Raw genomic sequence first — 17,798 nt, 5'->3', positions numbered from 1 at the left:
GAGACAGGCCTCAAACTTGAATTGGCACAGAGGTTTCCCATACTGCTTTGCTACCAGGTATTGAGGGTCAGCTTCTGCATCTGGCAAACAGAATCACAGGTACACTGAATTTTATACCTCAGCACCTGACCTCCCCACAGGAGGAGGTGAAATAGGTTTGAGTACTGTGATATCTGTTACTGGGGGTTGGTCATTTTGCAAACTGAGCTGACCTCTATAGCACAAGACTCTCTCACAAAATGAAAGCAGAAGAGAGGTCTTAGTTCAGCTTCTTGCTTTCCCATGAATGGTCTGGGCCCTGGATCTTGAATGATTTTTTTCTCAGTTCTAGATGAATCATTTCTGACTACTAAGTTAAGTAGACTAGGGGTCTAGTACATACAAAGCAAGAATTCTAGACATCAGCATTATTACCTTTGGAGCCCATGGGCAGTCCTTCAAGAGTTTGTGCACTACTGGGATTCAGCAATATCACTGGTGTCCAAGAACTTAATACTAAGAGCACAGTCTTCCTGAGCTGTGGTAGCCAAAAACATTTCCTTTCTTTGCCTTGAATCTCCTTAGAATATCTATACAGTTTAAGAACTGTTGACATAAAGTACCAAGCTGCCCTCTGAGCACCAATGAGTAAAATGGATGGTCTGTATAGTGTGTGTGTGTGTGTGTGTGTGTGTGTGTGTGTGTCCATCTAATTTACAATCACAAATCCAGTGAAGGGAAGAAAATTGCAGAAGAGAGATTCTGATTTATTCTTTGTGCCGTCATCACTACTGCCAATGTGGAGGAACAGACAAGTATATCCCTCCTTTGCTTAGACAGAATATGTCCCCTTGCTTCTCCTCCTATGTGGCTGTTAACTTCATAGCCTGTCCAAACTCTATGTATAGTAATGATTTCTTAGCAGGGTTCCCCATATCAAATGCTATTCTGCAGCATCCTCTGGGAAGATGTTTCCCACACAGGTCTAGACAGTAAATAGTTTAGACTTTGAGGGTCATATGGTCTCTGTCACAACAAACCAACTCTGTGCTTTTTGTACAAAAGCAGTTGTTGGCAATTTGTTAAACAAATGAACCCATTTATTGGATTATGTCCCAACCAAACTTCATTAACAAAAATAAGCTGTGCTACAGGGTTCTCTATCAGTTGTTTACCAATCCAGCCTCTGTAGGATAGGTTCTATGGTTCTTCCAAGCAAGGAAAAGTACTTAGGTTCCACAACAAAACAGCGCAGGACAGACAGATAGACAGACAGACGGACACACACACACACACACACACACACACACACACACACACACTTTAGGCCCTTTGGATCTTAAGTAGCAGAACCCCACCTTAAAGAAGATACAGTTGCTGAGCTTAATGGCTCCGGCTACTAAAAGACTGAGATAGGAGAATGGCAAGTTCAAGGCCTACCTGGATGATTTTGTAAAATGAAACCCTGTCTCAAAAATGAAAACTAAAAAGAGAGTGGAGGGTTCAACTCAGTGCTAAAGCATTTGGCTAGCATGCATGAGGCCCTGGGTTTCATCACTATTACAAAAAAAAGAGCAAAAAGAAAGGAAAGGGAAAGTAGATTTTTAAAGTTTGAGTTATGCACAGTGAAGCTGCTCTGGAGAAGTAAAATGCAGGATGGAGATAATGGTTTAAAAAGTCATGTGTGGTCCTGGAAAGATGCACCTTAAGTGAAATCTTCTCAAAAACACATAAGCATACAGGCATGTGGGCAAATGTTAACTGCACAGAGGCATTGGGGAAGCTGATTATCTGGAGCATAGGGACCTTTTCACATTGTCTATATGTATAAAAACATCAAGTTGTGCCTCATAAAAATGCATACATTTTTATGGTCATTAGTAAAGCTATTGGAAAAAGAATATATATTCCCTTTTGTAACTCACATAGATGTAACTGATTCATGCTATACTGCTGTTCCTAACTACCTGTGCAGTACTCACAGGACTCAATCTTGACATGATGTCCCTAAGACTCGCAGGCCTCCTCTGTCTCCCCCAGGTCCCTGACACCATTTTGCTTTGTGTAACCTCACCTGCAGGCACTTCCCTTTCAAGTGGCACTCCTTGGCAGCCCCAGGCTTACATTATTTCTACTACTATATCACAGTGGAAAGAAAACTGCTCAAACACTATAGCAATATCCTGGGCTGACAAGAACTCATTGGTTCTTGACTGGGAAGAAAGCTGTAGAGTTAGCTAAATAGATGGTCATGAGCCTACACTGAGATTGGCAGCTAATGCCATATGGCTGACCCTGGTGGTAACTCAGAGACTAGCAGGAACAGAGTGTAGCTATTTCTATACAGCATGAGCTAAAGGCAAATGTCTGCCAGAATGAAGGTGGGCATATCTTTGGAGGACTACGTGTAGAGTGGCAGTGTCAGAGTCAGTAAGTGTCCTCTTCGGGGGTTTGATGCTCTTAGGTAGCCACCCAACTTCAGCCAGGGCCTATTGCTGTACCCACTGTAAGAGGAAATGATCAGAACAGAAAGAAGTATGCCCCTTTTTACTCGTAGTGAAACAGATTTTGAAACTATTATGGAGGAAGTAAAGACCAGTGGGAATGCATTCCTTGTAAAAGAATTTAAATTTACACTAAGCTTCCTTCTCTTGCAAGTGCCATCTTCAACATCATAGAGTAAAGGGGCTGCTCTAACAAGGGCATGGGCTCTGTGTTTGTACCTCGCTCAAGTTATTGAGGCAGAGGCTGAGGTCTCCAGTTGATGGTACATATTGAAGTTTGTGCTCTGGAATCCTTGCAGGAGGACTAAAGTCACATGTAACTGTCCACAGAACACGAGAGAGGCCACTATTTGCTGAGCTTAATTGCCTGCCTTCCTTAGTACCTTCCTCCCATCCTTCTTCTCCTCCCCCACTTCCCTCCTTCCCTCTTTCCCTTTATCCCCTGCTTTCTTTCTTTTCTCTTGAGACCATGGAAGTTTCAGAGCTCTGGACTCCTGCTTCTTATGTGTTCTGCATAAGTGTGTGCAGAGTGTGTGAAGGATGTTGGAGTTATGGGGGTGGAGATGGAGGCAGGGAGATGTTTCCAGAAATGGAAACATTTGAATTCAGGTTTTTTTTTTTAATTCTTTTGACTTGACTGTAATTATCATACCGCATGTTTAGGCTATAACTGAAGGGTGAATTGTTATATAATGCCCTGTACTTATATATTTAAAAAAAAAAAAAAAAAGGACAAAAAAAAGACAAGATGGGGAGGGCATTGATTAATGAGGCTCAGAATTAAACCCAGTATCTAAAAGAGGGAAGTAGGAATATCACAGGGGGTCTCTAAATTATGGCCTAAATTTCTAATGGCTGCTTTTATCACAGATATGCACACAACAACAACAATAGCACACACACACACACACACACACACACACACACACACACACACACAGAAGCAAGATCTTTACCAGGATCCTTTCAAAGCATCTAATAGTTGAATTGAGTTGAAATGCTTCTCTCAAGCAGACACTCAGGCAGTTTGATTGTTCTTGGCTGTGTACCAAATTGGGGCTCCACTGTTAACCATAGACAACATGATGTTAAACTTCTTCTAAAACTGAGTTGAAACAAAGAGGATCTGCCAGTCCTGGACAGACCCTATAGTCTCAGCCAGTGGTGGGCAGATATACAGTCTCAGCAAGTTGGACTGGATGTCTTTGGGGAGAGTGACTTCATCATTGTGTGCCTTGATTTTTCTGTTCGTGGATCTGATAAATGGTGATTGCCATTTGCTAGTCTCCTGAGAGTTGGTTGGGATGGAAGTCTTCAGCTGGACCCTGTGAAGTCCTGGACTTGAGTCCCTGGACTCTGAAAACAGTTCTGTTGACAGAGCACTAACAGTGTTCTCTTCCCTTCTCCTTTTTCCCCCTCTCTCAGGGTAATCAGGAAGCAGCGGCCGCCCCTGACACAATGGCTCAGCCTTATGCCTCAGCCCAGTTCGCTCCACCTCAAAATGGCATCCCCGCAGAATACACGGCCCCTCATCCCCATCCCGCACCAGAGTATACCGGCCAGACCACCGTCCCAGACCACACATTAAACCTGTATCCTCCTACACAGACGCACTCCGAGCAGAGCGCTGATACAAGTGCGCAGACCGTCTCCGGCACCGCCACAGTAAGTGGACGCTGCATCCTGGACCTGAAGGGTGCTCTCTGAGCTGGTAGTGGACTATGTACCCTGTATGCTGGGGATTTTGTCAAGCAAAGCAGCTCTAAATCTCTCCTTATACTACCAGCTTCCCAGAGATTTCCTTAGTGACCGGGCATCCTTCCCTATTAGTTAAAACATGTTTCCATTTGCTGTATTTATTTGTAAACAGACACGGGCATCTATTTTTCTGTCTCTAAAGTGATGAGTTCTTCACAATGCTATCCCAGTAGAATTCATACATTTAAACCATTTCATGGAAATGTGGGGGTCTGGGGATGTAACTCAGAGATAGAGCACTTGCTTAATGTGCCCAAGTTCTTGGGTTTAGTCTCCAGCACTACAAAACCAGCAACAACAACAAACACAACCTGGACACATAACTTAGATACAATAAAGTTACTCATTTTAAGTGTACAGTTTCCTGATTTTAAGAACATTTATATAGCTGTGTAACCATTGCCAAAATTTGATTTTAGAACATTTTTTTATCAACCCTAAAACAAAGCTTGGGTCTGTTTGCAGGCCAGCCATCTTTATTGTTGGGTGAGTGCATGTGTCCTTAGTTTGTGATGTGTTCTTTGTTCATTGGATCACGGCAAGTCACCCAGAATGGCCTGCAGCTTCCTGCATAGGTGAAAATGAGCCTGTCCTTCTGACCCCTGTCCTTGTACCTCTAAAGTGCTGGGATTGCAAGAGTCTACTATGATGGCCAGTATCTTCGGTGCTAAGAATGGAACCCAGGCTTGGCATATTCTAGCTAAGTTACACTGTCTAGCTGTAGTTTGTGGGAGTTTGTTGCTGGTACATAAGGACAGATGTGAGAGAGTATGAGATGGGCAGGTGACCTGCTAGACCCTAAGACTGTAAACAGAAAGATGAAAATGAGGGGTTAGAATTAAACAAACAGTCAGAAAACCAAGACACATTTTTATCACCATCCTATGTAAAAACTTGTATAGAGAGACAGTAATCAAACATGACTGTGAACACCTATAATTACATTGAAATTAGATGGTGCTCATCTGTGAACCATATATAATAATTAAGACTCCGTAAGCCTGTTTAGGACATGTTGGGGAAACTTCCTCTCCAAAATCCCTTAGAGACATGGGCACACATAAGGTCTAGTATGCAGCATTTTACAGATGGAAGGCAGTGCCGCCTCTTCTACCCTCAAGGCCTTGGAGATCCAGAATTCTGACACTGTACATACATGTGTTGGGCACATGATACATTTTGTCAAGTATGGAAAATTACTGGTAATGTTGCTATTTGGCTCTGTATGTATTTTAGGGCCAGCTTTTGAAGATACTAAAATTAGCATAGACTCTGAAACTTTCTCTTGCTTCTACCCTTTTTGTTGTTTCTATGAAATGTATCACTCATAATCAATGTCCAGTATACTGAATTCGGAAGCATTAGTACTTTCCCAGGGACTGCAGCCATCCCCACCATCTGGTTTTCATTTTCATCTCCTCAGAAGCCAATTCAACACCCATCCCCCACCACCACCCCCTTGCTCTCTCCACCCCCATCTGCATACCACACCCCACCCCTCTGCCATTGCTTTGTTCGCCTAACAGGCTGCCAGCCTCCATTTGCTTCCTAACCTGTGTGAATTGGCCTCTTTAGGGCCTGTCTCACAGAGGCCTAGACTACAAGGCTTTTGGTGACTAACTTCTTTCACTGGCTTAATGCTGCCATGGCTCATTGACATTGGTATTCTGTTGTGTGCACAGGACACATGTTAATGATATATTCATCTGCTAAGGCCCTTTGGGGTCCTTGTTCCTCTTCAGTATTGAGAACTTCATTGCTATCACCTCCTAGTATTAGGCTGGCTTGCCTTGGGGATTTATGTGTTCATTAGATTGGTTTTCTGGCTTAGCCAGGTTATGAGGTGGTAATGTTGACCAAGAGGCAGTAGCTAATGATGCAACATGGAAAACACAAATACTTGCTCGCACATAAACAACTCATAGTGTGTCAATCTAATAGACTAGTGCTCAGCAATGCAGAGGACTGAGCTATTTGAGCCTACAATAGTGTGGGTGAACTGAAAATAGCAATGCCGAGCAACAGGATACAGGTAAAAGGAGAACAAAAAGGGTTGCTTGTTTGTCCTGTGTTGACAGTTTTGTGACAATCAGGGATAGTAAGGCCTAGGGATGTGGTTTTAGAACTTACAAAATTCTAAGTTAGACAATAATTATTAAGCTTACTCTAAGATGGTGAGGTTTAGAATAAGAGGAACTACTGAATGACAGAAATTGGAAATCAGATTATGAGTTGAACCAGGAGAGTATGGGGCCATGGTAACCCAGGGCTTGAACTCAGTACACTGTTGACTTGGCAGTGAATGTCTTGAAGCATGAAGGGTTTTGTTGTTGTTGTTTCTTTCTTTCTTTTTTAATTCAGTGGTGAAAAGAGATACTAGGAGGGTCAAAAGTCAAGTATAGGATAGAATAGCATGGTGAATGGACAATGCAGTAAGGCCATGAGTCAAAATTGGATAGAGGGGTGCAGAGACTGGGTAGGTCAGAAATCAAGGGATGAGTGGCAGGCACCAGGGAAGGGGGCATTGCACATCTTAAGCAATGGTAATGATAAGAAAAGAAGAAAGATAGCAATCGAGGTGAAAAGAAATTACTCAAATAGTTCATAAGCTGGTTGATTTGGGTTCACCAATTTAAACCAAGGAAAAGCTATCTCTAAGGGATACAGAGAAGATAAAACATAGGACACAGAGAAGACACCTTGTTGGGGTGGTGTGGGTGAGGAGAGGCAACAGCATGCGTGAAAGAGAAAGAAAAGAGATGGGGCTGTATTCAGATGAGAGAGAGAGAGAGAGAGAGAGAGAGAGAGAGAGAGAGAGAGAGAGAGAGAGAGGAAACTAGTGCTTTTGCAACTTTATAGATTCATAATGTGCATATAATATACGCATATCTGGGAAGTGTGTACTTGATCCAGCTGTACCAATGAACACATGTATAGAACTTTTACCAGTATTAAAAGTCATGAAAATATACATCACTTGTAAGTTTTCCTGCACCTTTGTTGCCCTCTCATTCTCATTCTTTGCCTCATTTCTAGGCATCTAACTGACCTCGCCCTTCCTCTACATCCGTTGCATCCAGTGCACATATCAATGCAGCTGACATTCTGTGCTCTGCTTGTCTGTTAGTCATCATACCTGCCTTTCGTTTCCTCCATGCTGTTGCATGCATAAGTAGCTCGCCTATTTGTATTGCTGAATACTATGTCATTGCATGGTCATAGCACAGTTTGTTTCCCCATTGACTTGTGCACAGATGGTTCTCCATGTTGAATCAGAAAATAAAACTAATGTGAACACAGGCAAGCATATCAATTTCAAAACAAAAGAGAAGCAAGAATCAATGTGTTGGCGTGTAGAGAGAACTAAACAGAAACGGAGACAAGCACCTCCTTAAGACACTCAAGTTCTTAGTCTGTGTGACCTTCATTTTCTCAACAACTAGGAATGAGGGGTGGTACTTGGAAATGGGGGGAGGTAATTCAGAATTTGGAAAAACATGACAGGAATATGAACTGAAAATTCTTAGAGTATTTGATGGCAGGAAATTCCTGAGTTTAGAGAACATGCTTATAGGCTGGAACTGTCCATCACTTTGTCTTCTCTGGTCACATTTATATGATGCACACTATGGAAGAGGAAATGACATAAGGATGCCATCCTTTCTGCTACAATTATATGCAGATTCCTTCCTCTCTTTGTCCCAAAAGGAAGACACTTTTTGTGTCTGGGTATATGCCCATGCAGAGACCAAAAGAGGACCTTGAATGTCCTATATTGTTCTCTACCCTAGTTTCCTGACACAGGATCTATCACTGAACCTGGAACTCACTGTCTTCTCAGCTAGGTTGGCAGGCCACCAAGTGCCAGCAGTGTTCTTGTCTCTAACCCCACCATACCAGTGTTAGAGGCACACTGTGGTCACACCTGACTTTTGTGCATGCAAGCTAGGAGCAGAGCTCAGGTCCCAGGCTTATGCTCAAATGCTCTTTCCTGCCAATCCTTCTCTCTGCCTTCCTTCCGTTTTGAATCATTTTTGTTCTAATCTGAACTTGTCTATGACAAGTTTACTTCAAATTGTCTCCATTTCCCTACATCTTGATGAAGTTGTTTTGTCTTCTTCTCAAGTTCTGCATTTCTTTTGGAAGGAATTCAACTTCAAAGTGGATCAAAAGGATGGCTCTCTCAGTGCAGCAATCATAGTCTTATATTAACAAAAATGGTGCTGTTGAGCAGAGCCTATAGCTCAGCTCTAGAGCATGTTCTTAGCATGAACCAGAGGCGGGAGAAAAGAAAAGGCTAATGTTGGGAGAGTAGCTAGGATATTCCTCATAGGAGAGTATTACTCCTTGAATAACCATCCTTTGACAGAGAGACAGACAGACAGACAGACACACACACACACACACACACACACACACACACACACACATATACACATATATTCATGGTGTTTAATGTCATTTTTAAGGACATTGTGGAGGCCATGTTTTCTTGGAAAAATCGAGTGATTTGGGGTAAAAGAACACCTCCATCCATATGGTGGCCTCCAAGAACATCTAATATATGCACATGACTTAACACAAACTGTAGGATCTAGAAAGGGAGACAGTGTGCAACCCTGAGCTCCCAACCAGAGCTAAGTAAGGCATGGACAGAAAAGCATTAGTGGGTTGCCTCTGCCAGTCCCCAGGGCCTGAGACAATTCCCTGCAGGACGTTTTTCTGCTGAGTTTCTATGTTGTGTAGGCTTCCAAACATATCCCAGATCACAGTGCTGACAGAGTCATTGCTGTCTTCTCCCGGATACTGTTTCTCATGAGGTATTTTACTCTTGACATATTATAATTAGAGATTTGTGAGTGGAGAATTCTCCATGTATCTCCAATAGCAACTTGATTTCTATTTTTAACACTTGTTCTGCAGTCTGCCTAAGTCTCCTACACTTTCCCACTCCCCCTGAACTCTGATGGGATAAAGAACATGGGTCCCTGAGCTGAGTTTCAAGCCTGCACTTGCTGATAGGGAGAGGAACCATCTAGGTGGCCTCTGGTTTCTAGTGTCAGTGTTAGTGATACCCTTAGATCATATTAATAACATCAGAGATGAGGTGATGAAGCTTTACTCCAGACCTATTGTTCAATGACTCTAGATCTAGGGATGGCATATGCAAACAAAAACAAAATCTTATTTTGTTCATTAGCTATTTATTGTTCAAGCAATTAAAACTTATGGTTTAAAAAGTCAAACAGTGATTACATTTTTTTTTTCTTTTTGGCTGAAGAAAACTTGCATCGACTATGTACCACATTTCTTTTTTCCCATTCATCTGTTTATGGACATCTAGGATGGTTCTACTTCCCTGCTTTTGTGACTGATGTAGACAAACATGTATGTTCATGTCTCTGTACTGTGATGACAGAGCCCTTTAGGTATATGCCCCGGAGTGGTGTGGTTCTAGCTTTAGTGGTTTTGAGAAAATGTTATACTGAGTCTGTAGAGGCTCCACAAGATTACAATTCCACCAACAGTGAATAAGGGCTCCCTCCTCCTTCTTGGAAATTAGGTGGGATAAGAAATTGCTGTTAAGTACAGTAAGTCAAACTCAGAAAGATAATAACCCTGAAATTCAATACCTAGATTTGAAATAGTGGATATGTATAAGTGTATGTTCATAAAATGAGGAAGGGGGATTTAGCTCAGTGGTAGAGCACTTGCCTAGCAAGCGCAAGGCCCTGGGTTCTATCCTCAGCTCAAAAGAACAAAACAAAACAAAACAAAAAAAACCAAAAAGCAAAAAAACAGGAAGGAAATGATAGGAAGGGAAGAAAAATCTTAAGGGGGAATATAATGGAATTCATTTGACATGGAAGCAGAAAGTGGGAGATATTTGTAGGAAGGAAGGGGACCAGCAAAAGGCAGGGCAGGAGACATGGAGGAGGGCATATTAGAAGAAAGCATAATGGCACATACATATGGAAGTGCCACAGGGAAACCCATGATTTTGTACATTACCTTTACATTTGAATTTAAAACTATTATTATTAAGGATCAAATCATCTAGTGCTAGAGAGATGGCTAAGGGGACAAAGTACTTTCTTTGTAAGCATAAGAGCCTAAGTTCAGATCCCTGCACCCTTGTAAAAGCCAGAAGTGGTGCAGTGAATGTGTAATCTTGGCACTGGGGGAAGGGAGGGACAGAGGATCCTAGATATCCCATGACTTATCAGTCTACCTAACACAGATTCCCAGTCTCAGTGAGTATCCCTGTCTCAGTAAGTAGTGTAGGAAGTAACTGAGGAAGACACTAGATGTCAACCTCTGGTCTTTACAAGTGTATTAATAGGAGTGTTTGCATGCATGCACACACAGACAACCATGTGTGTATAATGTGTATAAAGTCCATTACTTTAAGATGTACAGAAAAAAAAAGTCTGTCACACCCATTCCCCAAATTTATAGGGACTGCTGCCAGAAATAGGTGCTACTAAAATCTCTTTACCTTCCAGAAGTGGAAGAAAACTCAAGCCCCAATCTCAGCATTGTAGCTCTATCCCCAAGGTCTGTTACAAACCCAAACTGTATATCCTCTAACCCCTCACCAGCTCAAATTCTCAAGGCAATAGAGTGGAGACCCACTGAGCACCCACATCAGCACCACTGTATTGGGAAGGACTGCATCATGATTTGAAATCTAGGTCATTATTTTTGCTTCTGTGCAAGTTCATATAGACAAAGACATCCTTGTTGGGGAAATGTAGACAATTTCTGTAATTGATCTGATCTTGTTGTCTTTCCCAATCAGGCTATAAGGAAGACTGAAGTATAAATATCATGATCTACATCTTATTATCTACTATTATCTGTAGTTAGATTTTCCTGCCTGGTCCAGTCAGGACAAATCTCTCTTACCCGCCAGTCCCACAGTCACTCAGACCCAACCAAGAAAGCACACAGAAACTTACATTGTTTATAAACTGTATGGCTGTGGCAGGCTGCTTGTTATCTACTTTTTCTATCTTAAATTAACCCATTTCTGTTAGTCTATACTTTGCCACATGGCTTGTGGCTTACCAGTGTCTTTACATGTTGCTTTTCATGGCGGCGGCTGGCAGTGTCTCCCTCCAGCCTTCTACTTCCCAGAATTCTCTTCTCTCTTGTCCCGCCTATACTTCCTGCCTGGCCACTGGCCAATCAGAACTTTATTTACATGCGGAGAGGAAGAACCACAGAAGCAGTGAAGGGTGAGGTTTTCCACTCTTGCTCTGACCTCGTGGTTTAACTCTACAATCGGTTCTGTGTTTCTTATTTAACAAGCCGGATACATCTACAATTATCTCTTAGTATATCTTTGAAGAGTACATGGGTACAATGATTATTTCACTAGCAGAAATCATACATTGATTTGAACCTTAAGAAGTTGCTGTCTCATCACAGTACAGTAGCCAACTCTCAATCCATAGCTGATTGTATGTGTTTAGGTGTGACCAACCCTTCCTTTCAGAAAAAAAAAAAAAAAAGCAAGGTACCTTAAGAATTGTTTGGGGTTGCAGAGAAGAGTGACTAGGGTATGCACTGACTCATAGATCATGTTTAGCTTCTGGAAATTCTTCCTATATTATACTTACACCATTTTGTTTTTCCCATAGACTTCTGTTATAGGGTTTTTATTTTGTTTTGCTAGAAATGACATTTTACTATAGCGATTATGCTAGACTTGAACTCACCATGTAGCCCAGATCATTCTCAAAGCCATGAGCTTCCCGAGTATTAAGAATGCAGGCATACACCACCACACCTGATTTATATCTTTTCAGTGGTATCAGTAAGCCTCATTTTGAATTGGGGATGTAAAGATACAAAGAGGCAAAGGATTTCAAGAGTTAAGAAGTGGTATGGCTGAGCTCCACACTCAGGTCTTCTGATGTCAAATTACAGATATCTGTCCACTCTCCATTTATCGCCTTAATAGTTTAGTGCTTGAGGCTAGGGCAATAGACAGAATTGTCACCAACCCTGATGCCATTACCCTTGCACTCTAATTTCCAAAGGAACATCAGCCAAGATCCTGGCCTCCAGGTTTGCCAATATCTATCTCTCTATTCCAGCAGTCACAGGGCCTCAGACCAGCTGATAGATGGCCCTTTAAAATCTTGTGAGTCCCACTGCCCCCTTTCCCCAGGGTCCTCCTCTTCTTTCCCTCTAAAGGCCATCAGCTGATGATTTGCAGAACACTATACAGTTTTGTCCTTTGGGGGAGATTTCAGCCTCATGCATTACACTGCAAGTTTGGCAAAGTCATTGAGAAGTAATGTATCTAGAATTAGGAAAGATGCATCACATTGAGAAGCAGAGAATTATAGCCTCAGAAATAGTTCTTTTGCTCAGTGTCAGAGTGTGTTCATTGCAGTGTTGTGAACAACCTCCACTAATCTTCATTCTTGCCCACCTGAACTGGATGAAGTGTCACCATCCCATGATCAAGGTGCACCATCCAAGGCAAGTGCCTTGCACAAGGTCCTTGTGGCCAAAAACTAGGAGTGGGTGCTCGATCCCAGGCATGCCAGATACAAGACCAAAAGTGGTGGAGACTGGAGGTTCCAGAGATTTCTCCAGATATGCTAGGACTTGCATGATGCACTCTTCTGAATAGATGGCAGTTGTGGACAGGAATCATCTGTGTGAGAATTACTCATGTCACCCAGGGAGGGCCCCAGCAGTTCTGAGATTGCACTCTTAGAGTGCACTCTTGCCTGAGACCTGTGCCTTAAGCAAACTCTGATCATGTTTTGGTGGCTTCAGAATTGTCTTTTTCCATGACCGTGTTACTGAACTTTCTTGTTAATACCAGATTCACTTTCATAAGGCTACAGGTACTGCCTCTTGTTTCTTCACGAGCTTGGGCATCCTGCTTTAGAATGCATGGCCCATAGCTTTCAGAATAAATTACAGCCCTCCAATAAGTAGGAGCAAAACTCAAGACCCTTTCACTGTTCAAAAGTTTCATTTGGATAATGAGTGCTTTGTGTTTGGGAGCCAAGGAGCATCAGAGAGGATGTCTGAGAGAAGGAGAGTACCTCTGAGAGTAAAGAACCTCTGTGTGTGTGTGTGTGTGTGTGTGTGTGTGTGTGTGTGTGTGAGTGTGAGAGAGAGAGAGAGAGAGAGAGAGAGACAGAGACAGAGACAGAGACAGAGACAGAGACAGAGAGAATGTGTTGAAATTCTAAGGCTTCATTCTGAATTCTGACATGTTAGAAAATGCTTATGGCAGATTAGGAAAAAATGGCCTGGATAATTCCTTAGGCTGTGATCAGGATAAGCATCCTAGAGTCTAGATAAAGAACCTGCAGTTCTCAGAATTGGGAAGATGGTTCAGTAGCTAGAGACCTTGTCTAGCAAACACGAAGACCTGAATTCAAATCCCAGAACCTATAAAAAGTGGGGGAGAGGTAGCATTTATCAGTGCTCTCTCAGCAAGAGGAGGAGGAGGATAAGACAAGAGAGTCCCCAGAACTCAAAGACCAACTATCAGCCTTACAGCCAGTAGAGAACAAGTAAAAGGAGACCAGTCTGAAACGAAGTAGATGGCAAAGACAGGCACCTCAGCTGTCCTCTGAGCTCCCTGCTCATGTGCTGTGGCACATGTTCACCCACAATTACTCACTTACTTGTGTACAAAGTCATACACTGAAAGTGAAAAAAGAAAAGAGCCTATAGCTGACATTCTATTTCTAACCCCAAGTGGAGCCAAAAGCATGACAACTAGACTCTGGGGCCCCTTGTTTCTTCTTTGCACAGGACACATAAACAACGTTGAATTTCTGAGCTATCAATGAAGAACTTGGTAGAAAGATAAACACACCAGGCACTCAAGTCAGGGTAGCTCTTGGCTAGGAATTATTCATACTGAAGATATTTTGTCAGAAGTCTGAACTTTTACCATAGGCCTGTGACCCCACTACTCATGAGACGAAAGTAAGAGGATCGATCATACATTGATGGGCTTCCTGGACTACAGAGCTCAAGGCCTAGGTGAGGAGGGGAAGAGACAGATGAAGATTTAAAATCTAGGAAAATGTATCAGAGGAGTCCTAAAAAGTGCTTTTGGTTAAGTTCAAATAAATCTCACATTCCCAAACTGATTTTAAAATTCAATTTGATCGTTCATAGATATATGTGTTTCAAATATCATGTCTGAGTACAATAGATTGGTACAAAGTATTCAATGACCTGAGTCTAGACCAAGAACTGGGTGATGGGAGATTTATTAGAAAAATGGATGCCTGATATTCTGTTCATAATACCCCCAAACAGCTTCTTTTGTTAAATGAGGAAAGCTCTGGTACATTCTGGGTGTTTCCAATAGGGAGCCTTTGCTCATGTTTCCATTGAAAGTGTGGTACCCATTAGAAGGTTCATCTATCTTTGCATTTGATTCTCTGTGCTTTTTCATGCCTATGCCTATTTTCAATCAAGTTTGCCCTCTCAGGGCCTATCTTTGATACAGAGGTTAATCTTTGGGAGTATATGAACATGGTGGAATTTGAGGACATTTTGATAGTGATTGGATAATGAGAAGATGAAGTAGGCTGCCTACATACCAAGTACTGATTCAAATGTCTGAACAGTTTTGTTGCTCTTGTTTGCATCTGAGAAAATGTAGAAGCAGATGTCATACTATTTTGCACGTCCTATTTGAGATCATTAGCCAACTATCTGTTCATGTCCTTAATTTGCAGTTACATATTCTTTAGGTTCATAGTGAGTCTTTATAAAATTTGTATTCTTTTTCTATGGAAGTCAAGGAGGAAAGTGGCTCTTCTCTGAGGACAGGAGCACAGAAATAGTTCATGCCAATTTCTGACATGCTAGAACTGGATGGAACCAAGGAGTTCACCTAGACTAATCTTCTCACCACACAGATTGGAAAATGATCATATAAGCTTTAGTAAAAACTCATCTGCTTTCAGGCCTAGGCATGTAATGCACATGCTTGAAATAGACAGCTTCATGATGGAGACAAATTTACAACAAATAGTTGTAACTGGATGATTTCCCATTGATATTGGAATTGTTAAACGTCAGGCATGATGCTTTGCAACCCTTTGATGGGGCCTGTGTTTATACTTAGGAGAAACAGACAAGCTGCTGATCAACCAGTCACTGCCATTTTAGATTATAGGCTGCCATTTGGATTGTAGACTCCATTTTCTTTAACATTCATTTTGGATAGTTGGCTGCCATTTTGCATTGTTAGCTGTCATTTTGAATTGTCGATCTGTTGCTGTATCTTTTGAGTTATCCTCAAGAGTAAACAGGGATTTGGTTCTCCTGTGTATTCTGGTTTTATAAAGTTTTGTTACCTGCCCTGACTTGGTTGCTAATGAATTGTGACTCCTAATTTAACCATGTAGTGCTGCCTTTTAACAAAAGACATGAAATTAGGAACTTTATCCAGACTTCAGGTTTCTAAACCAGGTACTTCGATATTTTATCCTGACTATAAAACCTCATGGGATAGCGGGACCTTCAGTAGCTGTCTGAACTACCTGTTCTATCTTGAAAGCCCAGAGAGTGAAAGTTACCTGCCTGAATCACAGAGCAAATACCACAGCAGAAACTACAAGAAAAATAGCCTAAAAAATACTCTCCCTACACCATACCGATTTCTCTGTACAGTCTTCTTTGCTCTGGCCATCCTTCCCTTTGCTTTCGGATTCCTGGACTCCACAGTAGATTGGGGATGCACGTTCCTGAAATGACCTAATACACTGGCATTCACCAAGTCCAACGGCACCACCTCTAACAGTAGTTACACAATAGTTTGGCCTTCCCATTCTCTATCATGTGCATTTGATTTCTTACCTATATAGAGTTGCACCCTCTTGACACCCATGGTCATTTCCAAGTCAGAGCACTCTAATAAGGGCCTAACTTCTGACCTTTATATCTGGGAGGCATGTGGTAGCTGCTAACTACTGAATTCTCAAATGGTAAAAGATCTGTAGGGGCACAACACTGAACTCTACCCATCATGAAAGAGAAAAGAGATCTCACATGACAGTTGGACTGGGCATCTTGGAGGTCCCAAAGCCTCACAGAGCCTCTGTCTTCAGGGCTCTAAAAAGAATGCCATTCTTAGCTAGGGAATGAGCTGTCCTTCTGACATCAGCAACACAGTGTTCCATCATTGAGGACCTGGCTTTAATGGAGTTTCAGTGCCCTTGAGAAGAAAGCTACATTTAAAAAGAAAGAAAGAAAAAAAACCCAGGGTTACCAACTGTGCAGCTCAAACAAACCAGGTCACCAGGACCAGTGGAAACTGAAGGGTCCAGTAAGAAAGTCTTGTTTGGAGAGTAAAAAGGGAGTTTTTCCCTAAGAAAGAGTTGTGACATTGTACAGTATAAAATTCAAATTTAAAGAAAATTAATAGCTCTGGTCTTTTAAAGGGGAAATAAAATGTCCATCTTGAGATGGAGAAAAATAAATATAAATTTCTTGGGCTGAACAAAAAGGGAACATGTTGAAGCAACCCCTGTTATTGGCAATAAAGGAGAGTGATAGTAAGCATTTAGTGCATTCAGGCTAGAAGCAAGGGTAGCAGAGCTTCAAGCCAGTGCTTCATCTGCTTGAATCCCCAAAGGATCCAGAGTAGTCAAATATTGTCCTTCACCCTTCCTAACCTAGCAAGGAGCCCAGAGCACAGAGAAAGAGATGCTCATGTCGCAAAGCTGAGATTCCATTGGTAATCAGAGATGCCTCTCTTCCTCACTCCTCAGTCAAGTCTTCCAGGAGCCATTTCATTCACACAACCTGGCAAGGGGTTAGGATAAGGATGCTAAAAATGCAGATGGGGAAACTGAGATCCAAGTAAGTGTTAAGTAAATGCAGACTCAGCCATGGTAGATTCCAAAACAAACTGGAAATCACCTATTGACATTACTTTCTAGTTCAATCATATCACTGCAGACAGATAAGTTAATAATCGTTGTCTCTATGACTTTAGGTTTAACTCTGAATAACTTTATATAGCTTGCACATCCAAGAGGCAGGTATGTGAGCATGCATTCCCTTTTTGTGTGTCTGTCTGTGTCTCTCTGTCTTTCTTTCTGTGTCTTTCTTTCCTCAGCACTAGCCTTCCTCCCCTGGTGGTGTCCACTGGTCCCAGAGGGTGGACATGGCCTTCATACACTTGCCAAGCCAACTGAAAGAGACTTAGATTTCCCAGATAATCTTTTTACAAGGAAACCACTAATTATAACCTAAATTGTATTTGACTTCTGCATCTTTGTGTCACATTGTAGCCCTGTAATCTAAATAGATTGTTCTATAGCCCTTTGTACGGTGAGAAATTGGTTCCCTTTTGTTTTGAATGAAGGAGAGCCAGGTGAAAGTGCTACTCTAATGACAGGAGGTGGACTTGGTCCTTTTTTTTTTTTTTTCTTTCTCTAATTGGCTTGCAAGTAGGAGGAGTGAGGCTAGCAATTATTAGCAGAATTGCCTAGGGTTCCAGGCACTGTCTCTCAGAGGCTTTAATACAGGGGCTACACAAGAAAAATA

The 17,798-nt window shown here is 41.9% G+C and overlaps 1 protein-coding gene across 16 annotated transcripts in view; it reads left to right on the top strand.

The window, feature by feature from the left end:
- Nucleotides 1-17,798, top strand: part of Rbfox1 (RNA binding fox-1 homolog 1) — a 1,681,994-nt gene that overhangs the window by 1,501,372 nt on the left and 162,824 nt on the right. For 15 of the 16 annotated variants that reach the window (XM_036197533.1, XM_036197529.1, XM_036197544.1 and 12 more), the window contains one exon: nucleotides 3,909-4,148. The exons of the other annotated variant lie outside the window; for it this stretch is intronic. In XM_036197533.1, coding sequence (XP_036053426.1) covers nucleotides 3,909-4,148 — 240 coding nt within the window. The remainder of the gene's footprint in view (nucleotides 1-3,908; nucleotides 4,149-17,798) is intronic. 16 annotated transcript variants of the gene reach the window in all.

This window comes from Onychomys torridus, chromosome 8 (assembly GCF_903995425.1).
Source record: "Onychomys torridus chromosome 8, mOncTor1.1, whole genome shotgun sequence".
NCBI classification, from domain to species: Eukaryota; Metazoa; Chordata; class Mammalia; order Rodentia; family Cricetidae; genus Onychomys; species Onychomys torridus.
This window is presented reverse-complemented; position numbering and strand designations above follow the sequence as displayed.